Consider the following 15,122-nt stretch of genomic DNA (forward strand, 5'->3'; position numbering starts at 1 on the left):
ATATATTTAAAACAATGTTTCTATTTTCCATATATTAAGATAGTCAACACGTGCCATTTTCATCATTATTTAAGACTCTAAATTCTGTGATGAATACAGCCTTTAGTTATTATTCACTTTTAAGACAACACAACATATGATAATGTCTCCATGTGCCTTTTTTACCATATACAATGAAAAAAATGCTTATTAAATGGTGATTTTTCCCCCCTTTATCTTATTAAGTAAATTATATGGACCTTTTTTATGGAAGCCTTCATAGTTAGAGATGTAAAACAGCAAATTTCTTGGTTCTATAGCATGACATAGTTCAGAGCTGAGATTAGAGAAACCCCATAGAGTTGTTAATACTTGAGGGCATCCCCAACTAGAAAAGTATGTGAATTTAGGCATGGGAGGAAGGAAGGATCTGCTTTAAATTTAGTGTAGGGTCACTGAATCTTAATGATAGATTAAACAAGGGAGGTAGAATAATGAATAGGGGTATGCAGTGTGTAGCACTAATACCAGAAGTCCATGGTTTGTGGCGGTTTTTTAATGTCCTTTCCCATATGGTTTTGAATAGAGTAGGTTATGGCAGGGATGAGCTAAGGAATAGCTTTGTTAATGAATAAATAGGAGTAATTTTTTTTAACAGGAGACTTCAGGCTGTTTATTTAGAATGCCTGCTTATTTGATAAATCATGTGATTAAAATTTTTTCTGATCTTAATAATACATTAAGAGGTGATACTAAGGTATTCCTGTTATTTTCTTTATAAACCAGCTGTATTTTCATTTCAGAGCCAGTCCTAACAGTAAAACCTTTGGGGTGCGATTTTAACTGCCTCAATTAAAAGCCAGTTGTGTGGAGCTTCTGAGCACTGGCATCATCAGTCCTTAGTTAGGGTTTAGTGTACAGTATTAGACTTTCGTTCATGGTGTCAATTCACTTTGAAAGGTTTAATTAACTTGTCATTTGGAACCAGTCTCCAACTCTACCTCCTTCACCTAAAATTAACTAGGTATGTAATTTTGGTGGTTATCCTCTTATTATAACTTTGCTCTTGGCGAAGGCAGCTACTTTTCTTAAGATATCCTTTCTGCCCTTCCACCCACATTTATCTCAGAGAGAGTAATGCTAAAATTAAGCTGATCTTGGAAAGTAGCAAGTTAAAAGCAGAAATCCTGACCAGACACACTTTTAAATATCTCTCAGGGCTCTTCTTTGGAGACTACTTAATATTTCCAAAAGGAGAGGTTAAGTAGGTTGTCTTTGGTGCCTTGGTTAAGCAGAGGGAAGGGAAATGTAACTCTCCTGACTCCAGGGCCCCAAATGCAAACACTGGCCTAGTTGTTCCCAAACTTTCTCCTTGATGTGGGTGACTTGAATGGTTTATTTTCACTTGATGAGCCACACCCCCAGGCACTTTAGTATTCATGGCAGACCCCCACACTAAGTCCCTTTGTTGTCTTTGTTTTTTGCATTTTTTTGTTAACAAGAAAAGATAAAATTATTAGAGACCTGATTATAGACTGAGGTCCCATTGCTGATGGTTCCCACCACTTTTTTCAACATCTCAGAGAAAGGCAAAAGCCTGGATGGGCAACAGACAGCAGCAAAGCAAACATAAACATTATGTCTGAGCATCATTGTGGTGCTACCAGAGTGGGGAAGGATACACACAGTCTTCATCAAAATATAAATATGGGTCTTCACCAAAAACAGTAAGACTGCCAGCATCTGAAAAAATTTGAAGTTTCTATAGAAGCAATGGTCCTTTAAGGGAAAGAAAAAAATTCTTACGAGGAAAGAAGAAATGGATTAAGAATTTTTAAAATCTGCATTATCATCCTGACTTAGGCATTAACTAAGTGAATGACATTTGCAAGGCAAGTGGTTTAATTTGTCTGTGTGTGTGTGTGTAAAATTTAAAAGAAAATACAGTTCTGTGAAAAACAAATTAGCAGAGTAGATTAATGGCATCGCCCTACATCCTCTTCCTTATAGATGCAATTTTATTTTAGAACTTAAAGAGGTTTCAAATAAGACATATCTGATCAGAGTTTCACTTGTTCAAATCAAAAGCACAGAAGAGGGGTTGGCAACAGTGCCCAACCGTTGAGAGAGGGAAAACTGGAATAACAAGATGGGGCAAATTGATTTACTGTATATTGGCAAAGTAGAAGCAGCAGGCCCATAGTGTGAATGTCTTCCTATATTTTTATTCCAGACGAAACTCTTATCATTAGTGTTGGGTAGAGACTCAGACGGCACTGGGCAAAAGTTTACACAAGGAAGAGCCTTTGCTAACCCTCACACGTTAAAGTTTATTTACTGTTTTAACTGTTCTTCTCCTTTTACCTTGATTTATTTTCCTTGAAAAATTTTTATCTTGCTATTTCTTTCCCAGCTGTGTGTGACACCAGGAACCCTCTTACTGTGAAGGCAGCATTCAGTCATTGAAACACTAACAAGTTGCTATTTATTCTTGCAGTTGTCCTTCCTCTAACTTAAAGTACAGAACTGACAGCCTGTAACTGCTCTTCATTGCCTGTTACAGCACAACAGGTATGAAGAGGCTCAGTTACTCTCTTGACAGAGGGTTCACCCATAGTTGGTCACTCGTACTCTTACTTGTTACCAGTTAATACTCACCGTTCAGAGTAAGGGTAATGAGTCTTATGGAAAATTCTTTTTTTTTTTTTTTTTTTTAAGAACTAGACAGGGTCTTTTTCTTTTTTGGGGGGGTGGGTGGGTGGGTAGGAGTTTATTAATTAATTAATTAATTTTTGCTGTGTTGGGTCTTCGTTTCTGCGCGAGGGCTTTCTCTAGTTGTGGCAAGCGGGGGCCACTCTTCATCGCGGTGCGCGGGCCTCTCACTATCGCGGCCTCTCTTACTGCGGAGCACAAGCTCCAGATGCGCAGGCTCAGTAGTTGTGGCTCACAGGCCTAGTTGCTCCGTGGCATGTGGGATCTTCCCAGACCAGAGCTCGAACCTGTGTCCCCTGCATTAGCAGGCAGATTCTCAACCACTGCGCCACCAGGGAAGCCCAAGTCTTATGGAAAATTCTTACCCGTTACAATTATAAAAGTGTCAGGTGAAAAAAAAAATTTTTAAGATAATAACCCTTTATTTTATAGAAGAGGAAATTCAGGCTCAGAGAAGATATGTCATAGTCATAAAAGAATCTAGACTTTAGAGTCTTGTAGAACTCAATTAAATCCAAATTTCACCATTTACTAACTGGAGTAACCTTAGGCAAATTATTTATTGTCTCTGAGCCTCAGTTTCCTTATTTGTAAAACGAAGATAATAATACATGTAAAAGTTTATTGTGAGGATATGTTAACATAAAACCTAGTTCCTGGTGTATAGAAGATGCTCAATAAATGTTCAGTTGCCTTTCTCTTTCCTTTCCCTTTCCTTTACTCAGGGTCACTCAGATAGTGGCACAGCTGAAGTGAACACCAGGTTGTTCTGACTCCAAGTACATGTCTTTACTTTGAATGAAAACAAAATTTTTTTTAAATTTTCTTATTGCAGAAGTAATAGACACTTAGAAAAGATAGATACACAGAAAATAAAAGTGAGTCATAATCCCATGATGCAGAGGGAACAAATTTTAACATTTGTTCTATATCTTTTTTCTGTGCATATATATAGTGTACATACATATATGTATATGTATAACTTAATAAACAGAAATGGGCATAATTTTGTAACTTGTTTTTCTTTAATATTTAACAACTTTTTACGTTATTAAATATTCTTCTCTATTGGGGTCAGCAAACTTTTTCTGCAAAGGGCTAGATGATAAATATTTTAGGTATTGCAGGACATGTGATCTCTGTTGCATCTACTCAAGTGTGCCCTCATGGTAGTACAAAAGCATCCACAGACAGTATGTAAACAAATGGAGATAGTGGTGTTCCAATACAACTTCATTTACAGAAACAGACAGCAGACTGGATTTAGCCTATTACTGGATATTAAATTTGTGCCAGTTGTGTGTGTGTGTGTGAGAGAGAGAGATAATAAACAAGACTGCAGTGAATATCTTTGTAGCTAAATATTTGGCTTACATGTACTATTATGTCCTTAAGATTAACTTGTATACCGCTTCTGACATTATAACAAATGGTTTGTCTACTAAAATTGAGACTTAAAAATCAAAGTACTTCTGGTATACAAGTATCTCTTGGTTTATGTGACCAATTTTTAAAGTTGTACATAAAATTGAACTTTATAAAATGGTTTAAGGTTAAAGTAAAACTCCGTAAAAATGTTCTTATAATTGTTCCAGTTATTTCTAGGATTTACTTTTTAAAAAAATATTTATTTATTTATTTGGTTGCTCCAGGTCTTAGTTGCAGCAGGCGAGCTCCTTAGTTGTGGCACGTGGGCTTCTTAATTGTGGCTCACGGGCTCCTTAGTTGTGGCATGCAAACTCTTAGTTGTGGCATGCCTGTAGGATCTGGTTCCCTGACCAGGGATTGAACCCAGGCCCCCTGCACTGGGAGCACAGAGTCCTAACCACTGTACCACCAGGGAAGTCCCTAGGATCAACTTTTGACTTAATTAGTGTTCTCCTTTGTGGAAGGACTTATAAATTAATTTACCTAATTCTAAAAGGGGAAGTTTTAAGAGCATTTAATGAGTGACTGATGTTTGATTCATTGTGGACAATAAAAAACATTCGCTCTATGGTATCTATTAGGCCATTGTTAGAAAAACTTTGCTCTTACACTGTTTCCATAAAGTATAGAGAGGAAATATTGCCTTCTAGGATAAGGTCTTGACTGATTGATATGAGGTTAACCTCCCACTGTTTTTCCTTTGGGTCTTGTTTCAGGTAGCCTATGAGAGAGACCAAAAAAACAAGCCAAAAACTGTTTAGTCTTTCCTTTGCTTCAAACAGTTCTCTGGTCTTTAGGGACATTTCCTGAATTCAGCTGATAGGTACAGGTGTCTTCCAAGTTTATTTAGTGTGACAATAGATCATTTATTGTGGATTTGCAGTTTTACTGCAATACCAAATATATATTATAGCCAGAAAGCAATCACACTTAAACTTAAGGCAGAAAAACTGAAGATCAACACAGATTTTCAATGATGAAGATTACTATTTATCAATTATTTCAGTGCTATGGAGTCTGTAGTGAAGTAGTGCTATCTTTCATTACTTTCTTAGACTAAAAATAATTACTTTATCATCGAAAAAATTACAGCACTTCTAGAACTTCCCTAACAAATCATTATTAATCATGTTCATTCTCAAAAGGACTAGCTACCTTAGGCAAGAGTTCAAAGAACTTTTGAATCAGTAAATTAGAAAGACATGGCTATCTGGGAGAGCCTATAACTCACACAATGCTTCTTAAACTTTGGCTTGGTAAGAATTACCTAGAGAGCTTGTTAGAACACATATGGTGGGGTCCCAGCATTTCCAGTGCACTAGGCCTGGGACGGGTCCCCTGAATTTTCATTTCTAATAGTTCCCAGGTGATACTAATACTGCTTGTCCAGGTACCACACTTTGAGAACCACAGATGCAGAAAAATAATTGTTCCCATTTGTGAAACATACTCAACCTTGCTCATTTATAAACGTTTTCTTCACTCTTTAAGAGTTCTCTTTTAAAATCCAGGCTTAACCTTTAACTAAAGCTATGAATTAATTTTAATAAATTTATGGCCATTAGTTCAGTTACTTTATGATCTAACATTGCAATTTTTATATCATTTTCACCCACACCAAACTTTTAGGATAGGAAATTCTGAATATAACCATGTTTCTAATGAAAGTGTTAAATTTTATCCTTGATAGTTTTTCAAGATGGCTAAAATCCATTTCTAACTATATGCATTCAAACTAGTTTCCGTATTTGCTTAGCTTTATTGTCATCATTCCCAGTAATCTCTTAAGATGCCGGTTGTCAGATTTCTTTGCAGACAAGTAAGAGGTGAAATAAGTTTTTAAAGTATGGTACAAAGCAAAACTTAGTTACAGTTTTTGGAATGAAGAATTCAGTTAGAGCCAAAAAATGCTTTAATAGAACAGAACGCAGCCTAAAGCCTGGTTGAAAGCAACTTCAATTTTACAGTTTTCTTCAAACAACATCCTCATTGTTTTCTGGAAAGATGGTATTTGAGAAAAAGAAATGTCTCGAGTTACTGTTTTTATGAGGAGAGAATTGCTGAGTCTCTTAAATGGTTAATGAGAAGAAGTAATAGTTAAACACTTGAAGCATTGATTTCTGATTTGAATTCTCCAACACAGGCCAGCCCTGAGGGAAAGGGGAAAAAAAAAGCTTGCTAATTAACATTTGATTACTGATGCCACCTTCTCATTCCCCTTGCACCATCCGGTTTCAAGTGTTTTTGTTCAGGAAGGATTTTTAGGAGGGTTTTAACTTGCATCATAGTAAAACAAATCCATGTGCAATTGCAACGAGTATACAATATGTTAAAAAAAAAGAAAAAGTCCTTAGATATGAAGTATGTGTTCAAACCCAGTCTGTATCAGAAGTGATTGGTTTCTTAACTATTATAAGCCTTTCAGAGCACCAGTGATTGCTAAGAAACTGGAACTAAGCCTAGTCTGTATGTCTTATTTAAAACACACACACACACACACACACACAAATACTTATTTATTCAGTGCAGTTATTATTTAGCAAACTCTTAACTGGAGCATCATTTGATGGTGTGAATTACTTGGAGTTCAAATTTTGATACTCTAAAATTTGGATAAGCTCGCGTTCTAATATGACCAAAGGCCTCTTTCTTCTAAGACTGATAAGAAAATGAGATACATATATGTAGTTTCAGCGTGCTTTTTCGTAAGGGTTGTAATCTGTCATCGTATTCTTAATTCAGAAAATCTAGAAACTAGAGTGCTAACAAATTGATAACTGTTCTAAGCCCACGGCAATGAAATATTTGGTTTCTATTTTTTGCCATATTAAAATATTTGATATGTGAAAAGTCATAGGCCAGATTTCAAAATTTTAAAGATGTTGAAATAAATTAATAGAACTTTACAACTGTATCACTTAGCTTGTAGTATTCTGGCAAAACCATAACCTGTTTGGTTGATGAAATAGTTATTTGGAAAACCAGTATGATAGGTTTTATTTTTAAATGAGATCTCCTGGGAGAAGAGTATTATTTAGTCTTTTCTTAAAAAAAAATAATCTAGACTTTTCAGTGTAATTAAAAGCAAAAACTAAGACTTTTCTTTATCCAAGAAAAAAAATTCACTTAAAATGTTTATTATATCTGTATTTCTTAACTGAAATTATTTGCAATTTTCCTTTTTGATGTGTTATATTAATCACTCTTTACTATTTTTCTTTCATTTTCTAGTCTTATGGTTTTAAACTTTCCCTCTTTATTTGTTTATCTTAAATATATTTAGCTCTTCTTTTCCTGTATCTGGGATTAACTCCAGTATTTTCAAAAAATCATAGAATTTTAGAGCTTTGAAAATCAGTAGTGATCTTGTTTTATTCTTTTCGAATATTGAATAAACTAGGTCTCAGTTTCCACCAACTTGCACCACAGTAACAGCAGAATTAGGACTAGAAATCTAGTTCTCTGCCTCTCATTATGCCACAATACCTCAAACTTTGTGGCTTTTCTATAATCAGAATCTGCTTTCACTTGGATAATACCTGAATGAAATTTAAAATTCCCTAAAATGTTTTTCAGTAGTGTGACCAACATTTAGCTCACAACATTTAGCTATAAAATATAGCTGACAAAGTTATCTACCAAGTTTTATATTTTTCAGTTTGAATAGCTACAGACAGCTCATTTAAGGCTAATCTGAGACTCAAAATTCGGCCTTTAGCAGAGTAACTTCCTAAGAATGTTTTTTCTAAGAAATTCTGATAAAATTTAACTGAAATATAAAACTATTTGAAAATTTATGGAACTCAAAATTTTGTGGGAGATGAATGTCTTGTATAATTTTATTTTGAGCAGGTCATAAAAAAATGATCTTTTTCCCAGTGCTGTGTTTAACATTGAAATTTCCACAATGAGGAAATATGAAGTTTGAAGTGGAGATCATTGCTTACATTGTTTTATTAACAATGAAAACAAATATAAGGAAATAAATCAATACTGCATTAATTCTGTACTATTTCAAGGTAATCTGATTCAAATATTTTTTTCTTAGTCACAAACAACTGTCTTATATGAAGCAATGGGGGAGAAGTGAAACTGTCCTTTTAGAAAATCTGGAAAATAAGCTCTGGAAAATCTGTTGTCAATCTAGAACACTTAATCCAAATACAGTATAGTTTGTAACATAATTTTAATGTTCAGCTGGTAATCAAAGCATTTATTAAATTTTTTCAGAACTAATTGAAACATTTGCATAGTTTAGCAGCCTAAAATCTCATAGATTTAGAGCTTAATGCATAACAAGAATTGAAAAGATTATGAAGATTCAGCATAATCTTGAGCCAATGCTGATCAAAGAAAGTATGTAAGACAAAAAGGCCCTTAGGAAATGTTACCCTGTGAAGTGCCACTTGTCCTTAACTGGAATTTAACACAAATCTCTAAAGATGAAACTCCATCAGAAGTAGCACAGTAATTGCAGCTGGGCATGCCAGCTACAGCATCCTAGCCTGTATGTGTGTTCTTTCTGCCTCTCTCAAGTGCTCTTAAATCTCTCAAATCAATCAGTCTCTCAACCTTCCCCCTCGCCTGGCCCCCCTTTTCTCCCCTTCCTTTTAGTCCTTCCTCTCTCCCTCCTCTGTTCCTCCATCCTTCTCTCTCTGAGAAAACTGTGTCCTTCATTTGATTCATGAGGACCATAAATTCATCTGCATCATTTTATACTTAGCTATATTTTGTCATTCAGCTTTCCTAGAATACTAATTTTTTAAAAGAATCATTTTTACTTTTGCTTTGTGTACATTTCTGATTTTTTTTCTTCCCTACAGAATTGTCACTTAAAATTTTAATTAAATAAGACCATCAATAAAGACAGTAGAATTTTTTAATCCCTATTAATAAGACCATCATTCATTATGTACTTTTGCTGTCTTATCACTTGTCTTTCTTCCATATAATGGTAAAATCTGCCTATGGTTTCAGCACTGATAAACATGGAATTATTTTTGAAAAACTAACTTGTTTTCACTTATGTTGTTGTTTAGTGATTATGGTTTAACGCAAGGTTCTTTTGGCTTACTTTCAGAAACGCTGTGAATTTAGCTTTTCCATTGGAACAATCAAACATTAGCCAAATATGGTTTACGTTGTACCCTCTCAGCCAAGTTCTTTCTGCATTAACCAGTTTATTCTATGACAAGTTGCTTAACAGATGTCATTCTGGGGAGAACAATGAAGCCAAATACTTGTGCAATGGCTAACATTACTCTAACTTTGATCACTTTTGTTCAGCACATCAGTCTGGCGTTGTGCTTTATACCAACATAACACTATAGCCAGAACATGCTTTTCAGGCTTAGAATAGCAAAGGAATGTTATTCATTCAGCGCAGTTACAGATGAGTTAATGAAAGAAGAAAAATACTGTTTATTTCATAATACCGTGTTGTTGTGTTTGGGAATTAAGGTGGAATTTAAAGAATCCCACTCCAGAGTTATTTGTTTATATACTCAACTCATAGTATTTGTGTATATTCTCCAGTGCAAGGGTAGCCTTGCCACCTTTCCAACAGATGTAAATATTTGTCCTGCCTTCCCCTCCACCTTCAAAATAGCTGCTGACCCTTGGCTTATCTAGACAACATAATTAAAACTAACTTTAAGAAAGGAATTTTTTGCCTTGAGGCCTAAAATTTCCTCATACTCCCTTCTTCTGTCCTCTCACTTTCTTTTATTAATAAACAATAGTAATAATATTTCGTGTGTATGGAACACCTTTCCCCCAAGAGCACCAATGTTTAAGAGTGACAGAATAGTCCTAGCTAGTGGAAGTGGTAAGAGGTTAGATTGCATTTGGTTAAATTGTTGGGTTGATAATGACTAATGAAAATTTCCAAACTTGATGTGACTGACCATAAACAAGATACTGCATGGTAGACTGGCCATTGCTAAGAATCTGTGAAAAAAAGCTGTGTGTTTGAATTGAGTGGGGATCAAGCCATGCCCCCAAGCGCCTCAGTTCTCATTTACTAAGTCTTTTTTCACAGGTGTACATTAGAGATAAAAATAGATTAAGTTCTGGGTTTTGTTTTGTTTCTTTCTTTCCCCAGTGAATATATTTCTCTCTTTCACTGGAAAGGTAACTTAGATGTGTTTATGTATAGCAAACAGTAATGTGATACAAAATGCTGTAATTGGACAGCATGATACTTCAGGCTTCTGCATTTTAAAAACATGAATGAATGCTGCTTGTTTTCCACATTGAAGTCATTATAGAACTTATTATGTGCAGCATTTCAAAATTAGCTTCATTGTTACAGCAGGGTAACCCCAGAACTAACCTGAAGAGTTAGCTAAGGTGGATGATCTCTTCATTCTTACAATTTGATAATTTATTTTATTCGTAAATATGGAATGAAAGAGAATTTTTGTAATCTATTTAGAAAAAAAACTAAAGAAAGATATGATAATTACTGGGTAAAAGAGTTTAACCTTCCAACACTTTATTCTGATAAATTACTTACCTCTTCTCCTTTTAAAGTTAAAAGGTATTTGGAATTCCCTGGCAGTCCAGTGGTTAAGACTGCACTTTCATTGCTGTGGGCGCAGGCTCGATCCCTGGTTGGGGAACTAAGATCCCACCAGCCACGTGGGTGTGGCCAAAAATAAACAAACAAACAAAGTTAAAAGGTATAATGTTACTTTTGAGAGAAACAGTTTTTTAACTTTACCAGTATTTAAAATAAAAACTATCATTACTATACTTTCTTTTGGGGAAAGGCCTAAATAGCATATTAATGGATGGCTCTCAGCTAATAAATATTCTGTTGAAATAGTTTCTAATTTGGAATGATTTGAAAGAAATAACCCTGTGCTGCTTTATTAATAAGTTGTTATATCCTTGAAACGTACATAAAACAATGAAGGAAACTTCAGGTTTTTCCTTCCACCCCCTTGGAAAAAAAACTGAAAAAAAAACTAACACCCTTTTCTGTCCCACTTAGAAACCAGAAACGTATCTTTTATTTGAACCATTGCATATCTTGAGTCATTGTTAAAATTAAATAGATTATAAAAATGTATAATTATAAATTAGGTCATGTAGTCTGTCCTACATGAACTGTGTACCTGAAGTTTCTTGACTGAAAAGAAACTTGAAGCCATCCAGGAACATAAAAATAATCAGCGGGGTGGGGTGGGGGGTTGTGGCTTAAACTATTATTTCATCTAACCTTGGTTTAAATTTGGTTTAGATTTTTTAATAAAATTTTTATGATTTGTGTTTTTCTAGTTTCAAATTCTTGTTTTGAATCTCGAAAACAGAGGAAACACAGTGTATCACATAAATTGACTGGCAACTAACATAAGTCACGTGGAAACCCTATTTTAATTGTTCTCTTTCTTTTTATAGGTAAAGAGAAATGTGTATGACCTTACGAGTATCCCTGTTCGCCATCAGTTGTGGGAGGGCTGGCCAACTTCTGCCACAGATGACTCTGTAAGTGACAGTTGAGTTGGCAGTTTTATATCCTCCTCTCTCTTTTGCCACTTTCAGTCTAATTGGCAGTGATATTAAGCAGAATCAAATGCTTTGAATCCATTGGAAGAATTTTATAAATCAAATAATGTTGAGGATAAGACGAATTGTAATAATTTGAGTTCACTTGCAGAACTGGTGTCATAAGCCAAGTATATCAGCATTCTCTTGGTAATGTTACAACATCAGTATCAGGAACTTGATGCTGCTTGATTTGACTTAAATTTTTCCTTGATTAAAAAAATACAGATATTCAGATATTACTAATGAAATGTCCCAAACACAAAAATTTTTCCCTAAATTACAAATACTTCAAAATCAATCTAATCATTTTATTTAATTTTAAAACTGCATCTCCTGTAGTTAGACCTGTACTTTAAAAAGTTACTTTTTATAGTTAATATTAATAGCACTCTATTCTTAAACACACTCATAATTTTCACTACCATAAAAAACTGGAAGAAAAGACCTAGTCTGTAATTTTTAACTATTATTACGTCTACTTGTAATAAATTTCCTGTTGTAAATTTTGAAATGTTTCCTATCTCCGTCCTGTTTCCAGTGATTATTATTTTCCAAGAGAGTGAATTTTATCATCTGAGGAGGCCATTTTGGCTACTTTTATCATAATCTTGGTTGTTCTAACCAGATACCCATTTTTCTTTTAAAGTAAAAAATTAGAATGTTTCAAGAATTTTGAAGTAAGTCTTAATTTTAAAGTAAATAGGGCTAAAAAGATGTTAAGACTTTGTAAACATCTTCTAAGAATAAATACCCAATAATGATTATGGCTAAGAGTTTAATTACCTTTCCTTATTTTCTAGTAAATATTACATTTCTATCTGGATAATAATTACTACTCCTCTCTTAGCACTACCATCATATACTTTAATCTAAAGGAATTCTTTGTGGAAGACAGAAACATTGTTGAACTATCTGTTTATGTAGATGCCACTTGAGTCTAATTATTCCACAATCTAAACACTGTGCCTTTGGAAAATGTTTTATGGATTATGCAACTTTGAAAATAATCAGAAGATAGTAAAATTTGTTTTTTAAATGAACCCTTCAGAAAAAAATTATTTGTGTATAGGCAGTTACATTTATTTATAAACAACTGATTTTAATATTGACATTATAGTATATCATTAGAGTTACTGGTTGGTTGTCCATGGCTAAGTAGTAAGGATGTGGTTGTTGTTTTTAGTTTGTTTTTTCGCCATTAGACTGATAGAAGATGTGATACATTTATTTTTATAAAATTAAGAGAGTAACGTACATAAATAATAGCTTTCTGTTTACCTGAGAAGACTGAGGAAACCAGAAATGTTCTTAGCATTGTCTAATAACCTGCTACAATAAATAATAACTTTAATAGAAGAAAATAATTAAGATTGAGCATGTCACTTAAATTCTCTGAGTTTCAGTTACCTCACTGATCTGAAGAATTGTAATGAGGATTAGCGATAATATATATATACAGTACTTGCCTCCTAGTAGACACTCAGTAAATGAGAGTCAGTATTATAATTAAAATTAACATAACTCAGAAAGAGATCGCAGGCAGCAATTGGCTGGTTTATGTAAATGAAATGGTACCTGAGATTTGCTTCAAAATAACCTCTGGGGTTGGGGGAGTGAGTGGGGATATAGATAAATCCAAATTAGCTGTCTATTGATCATTATTGAAGGTGAGTAATGTGTATATTTGATTTTTTTATACTATTCTCTCAAGTTTTATGTATGTTTCAAATTTTCTGTAATAAAAAGTTTGAAGCAAAAATAATTGTCTGGTTTAAGGTAATAAGGTCCAGAGATGTGGGTCTTAATAGGGTTGGAAATGGCAGCTGCTCTTGGGCTCCACACCTGTAGAAACCAGGCTGAAATAGGCTTATCAGAAGCAAGTTCCAAGAGGGATAGGCAAAATCAGTGAAATACAATAAATTCTTCTGTAACATAGTACCTTATACATTTTAGTTGTAAAGCATTGACTTGAGTTGGCACTGTCTCACATTTTAATGATCTCACATTTTAATGATCTTTATTTAATTTTTTACCAAAGAGTTCTATGCAATTTCATTACCATGGGAAAATATGGAAAGCATCTAAAACTTACCATATTGAAGTCTGTGGCTCTACCTGGTACTATAAGTCACAGCAGACACAAGAGGAAATCTCCATTAAGAAGCTTGATCTTACTGCCTCATTTTTCATATTTCCACCTTGTCCCAGAACCTGTCAAGTGATGCCTGCCTATACCTCCCCAGAGCATATGTTGCCACATTGTCAGGATGTTGCCTTGAGCTTCATGATTGATACAACAAAGATGTTTAGGGCCAAGCTGCTTTTAATCAGTGCCATAGCAGCTCCACTAACTCCAGTGCTTGAGTTTTGGCAAAAATTGCTTATAACTGTAGTCTTTTAAGGAGTTTCTACCTAAAGAAATGTCATGAAACCTTTCTTTCATTAGGACTATAAAAACTCATAAAGCTGGTGCTTGTAATCTATATTGTTGCAGGCAATGATGGTGTTTTTATACTTATTTAAATCACTCAAGTGGAGGCATCTGCTACAAAATAAGATCGTCCTCACAGCTTAGGGTATGAATTGGGTACAGCTGAGAAATGTCAGCTGTGTAAACAGCCTGCAATGTGTTACCAACAAAAATATAATTAATTTCTTTCCAAGACTATGTGCCATAACTGAATATTTAGGATGGTTTAACTTTCAGAGAAAGCACCTGAACATTTTCTTCCCAGTGCCAGCATAGAGGATTGGTTATAAAGGTCATTAAAAGTGAGGTTAGTTTGTACTTTTCCTGCTCAGTTGCAGAAATTTGTGTGGCTTTGAATATATAGTAGCTTTAGATACCAGTGGCTTCCATGAATTGATAGAAATATCTTAGATCAAGAAGTTACAATAAGTGGTGCTGGGAAAACTGGACAGCTACATGTAAAAGAATGAAATTAGAACATTCCCTAACACCATACACAAAAATAAACTCAAGTTGAATTAAAGACCTAAATGTAAGGCCAGACACTATAAAACTCTTAGAGGAAAACATAGGCAGAACACTCTGACATAAATCATAGCAAGATCCTTTTTGACCCACCTCCTAGAGAAATGGAAATAAAAACAAACATAAACAAATGGGACCTAATGAAACTTAAAAGCTTTTGCACAGCAAAGGAAACCATAAACAAGACGGAAAGACAGCCCTCAGAATGGGAGAATATTTGCAAACGAAGCAACTGACGAAGGATTAATCTCCAAAATATACAAGCAGCTCATGCAGCTCAATATCAAAAAAACAAACAACCTAATCCAAAAATGGGCAGAAGACCTAAATAGGCATTTCTCCAAAGAGGTTGTACAGATTGCCAACAGACACATGAAAGGATGCTCAACATCACTAATCGTTAGAGAAATGCAAATCAAAACTACAAGGAGGTATCACCTCACACCGGTCAGAA

At 34.4% G+C, this 15,122-nt stretch overlaps 1 protein-coding gene across 1 annotated transcript in view; it reads left to right on the forward strand.

Moving 5' to 3' along the window:
- Positions 1-15,122, forward strand: part of FAF1 (Fas associated factor 1) — a 486,188-nt gene that overhangs the window by 279,069 nt on the left and 191,997 nt on the right. The window contains exon 8 of the mRNA XM_081223886.1: positions 11,524-11,610. Within this exon, the coding sequence (XP_081080012.1) occupies positions 11,524-11,610 (87 nt within the window). The remainder of the gene's footprint in view (positions 1-11,523; positions 11,611-15,122) is intronic.

The sequence above is a fragment of the Mesoplodon bidens genome (genome assembly GCF_964165515.1).
Source record: "Mesoplodon bidens genome assembly, chromosome: 2".
NCBI lineage: Eukaryota > Metazoa > Chordata > Mammalia > Artiodactyla > Ziphiidae > Mesoplodon > Mesoplodon bidens.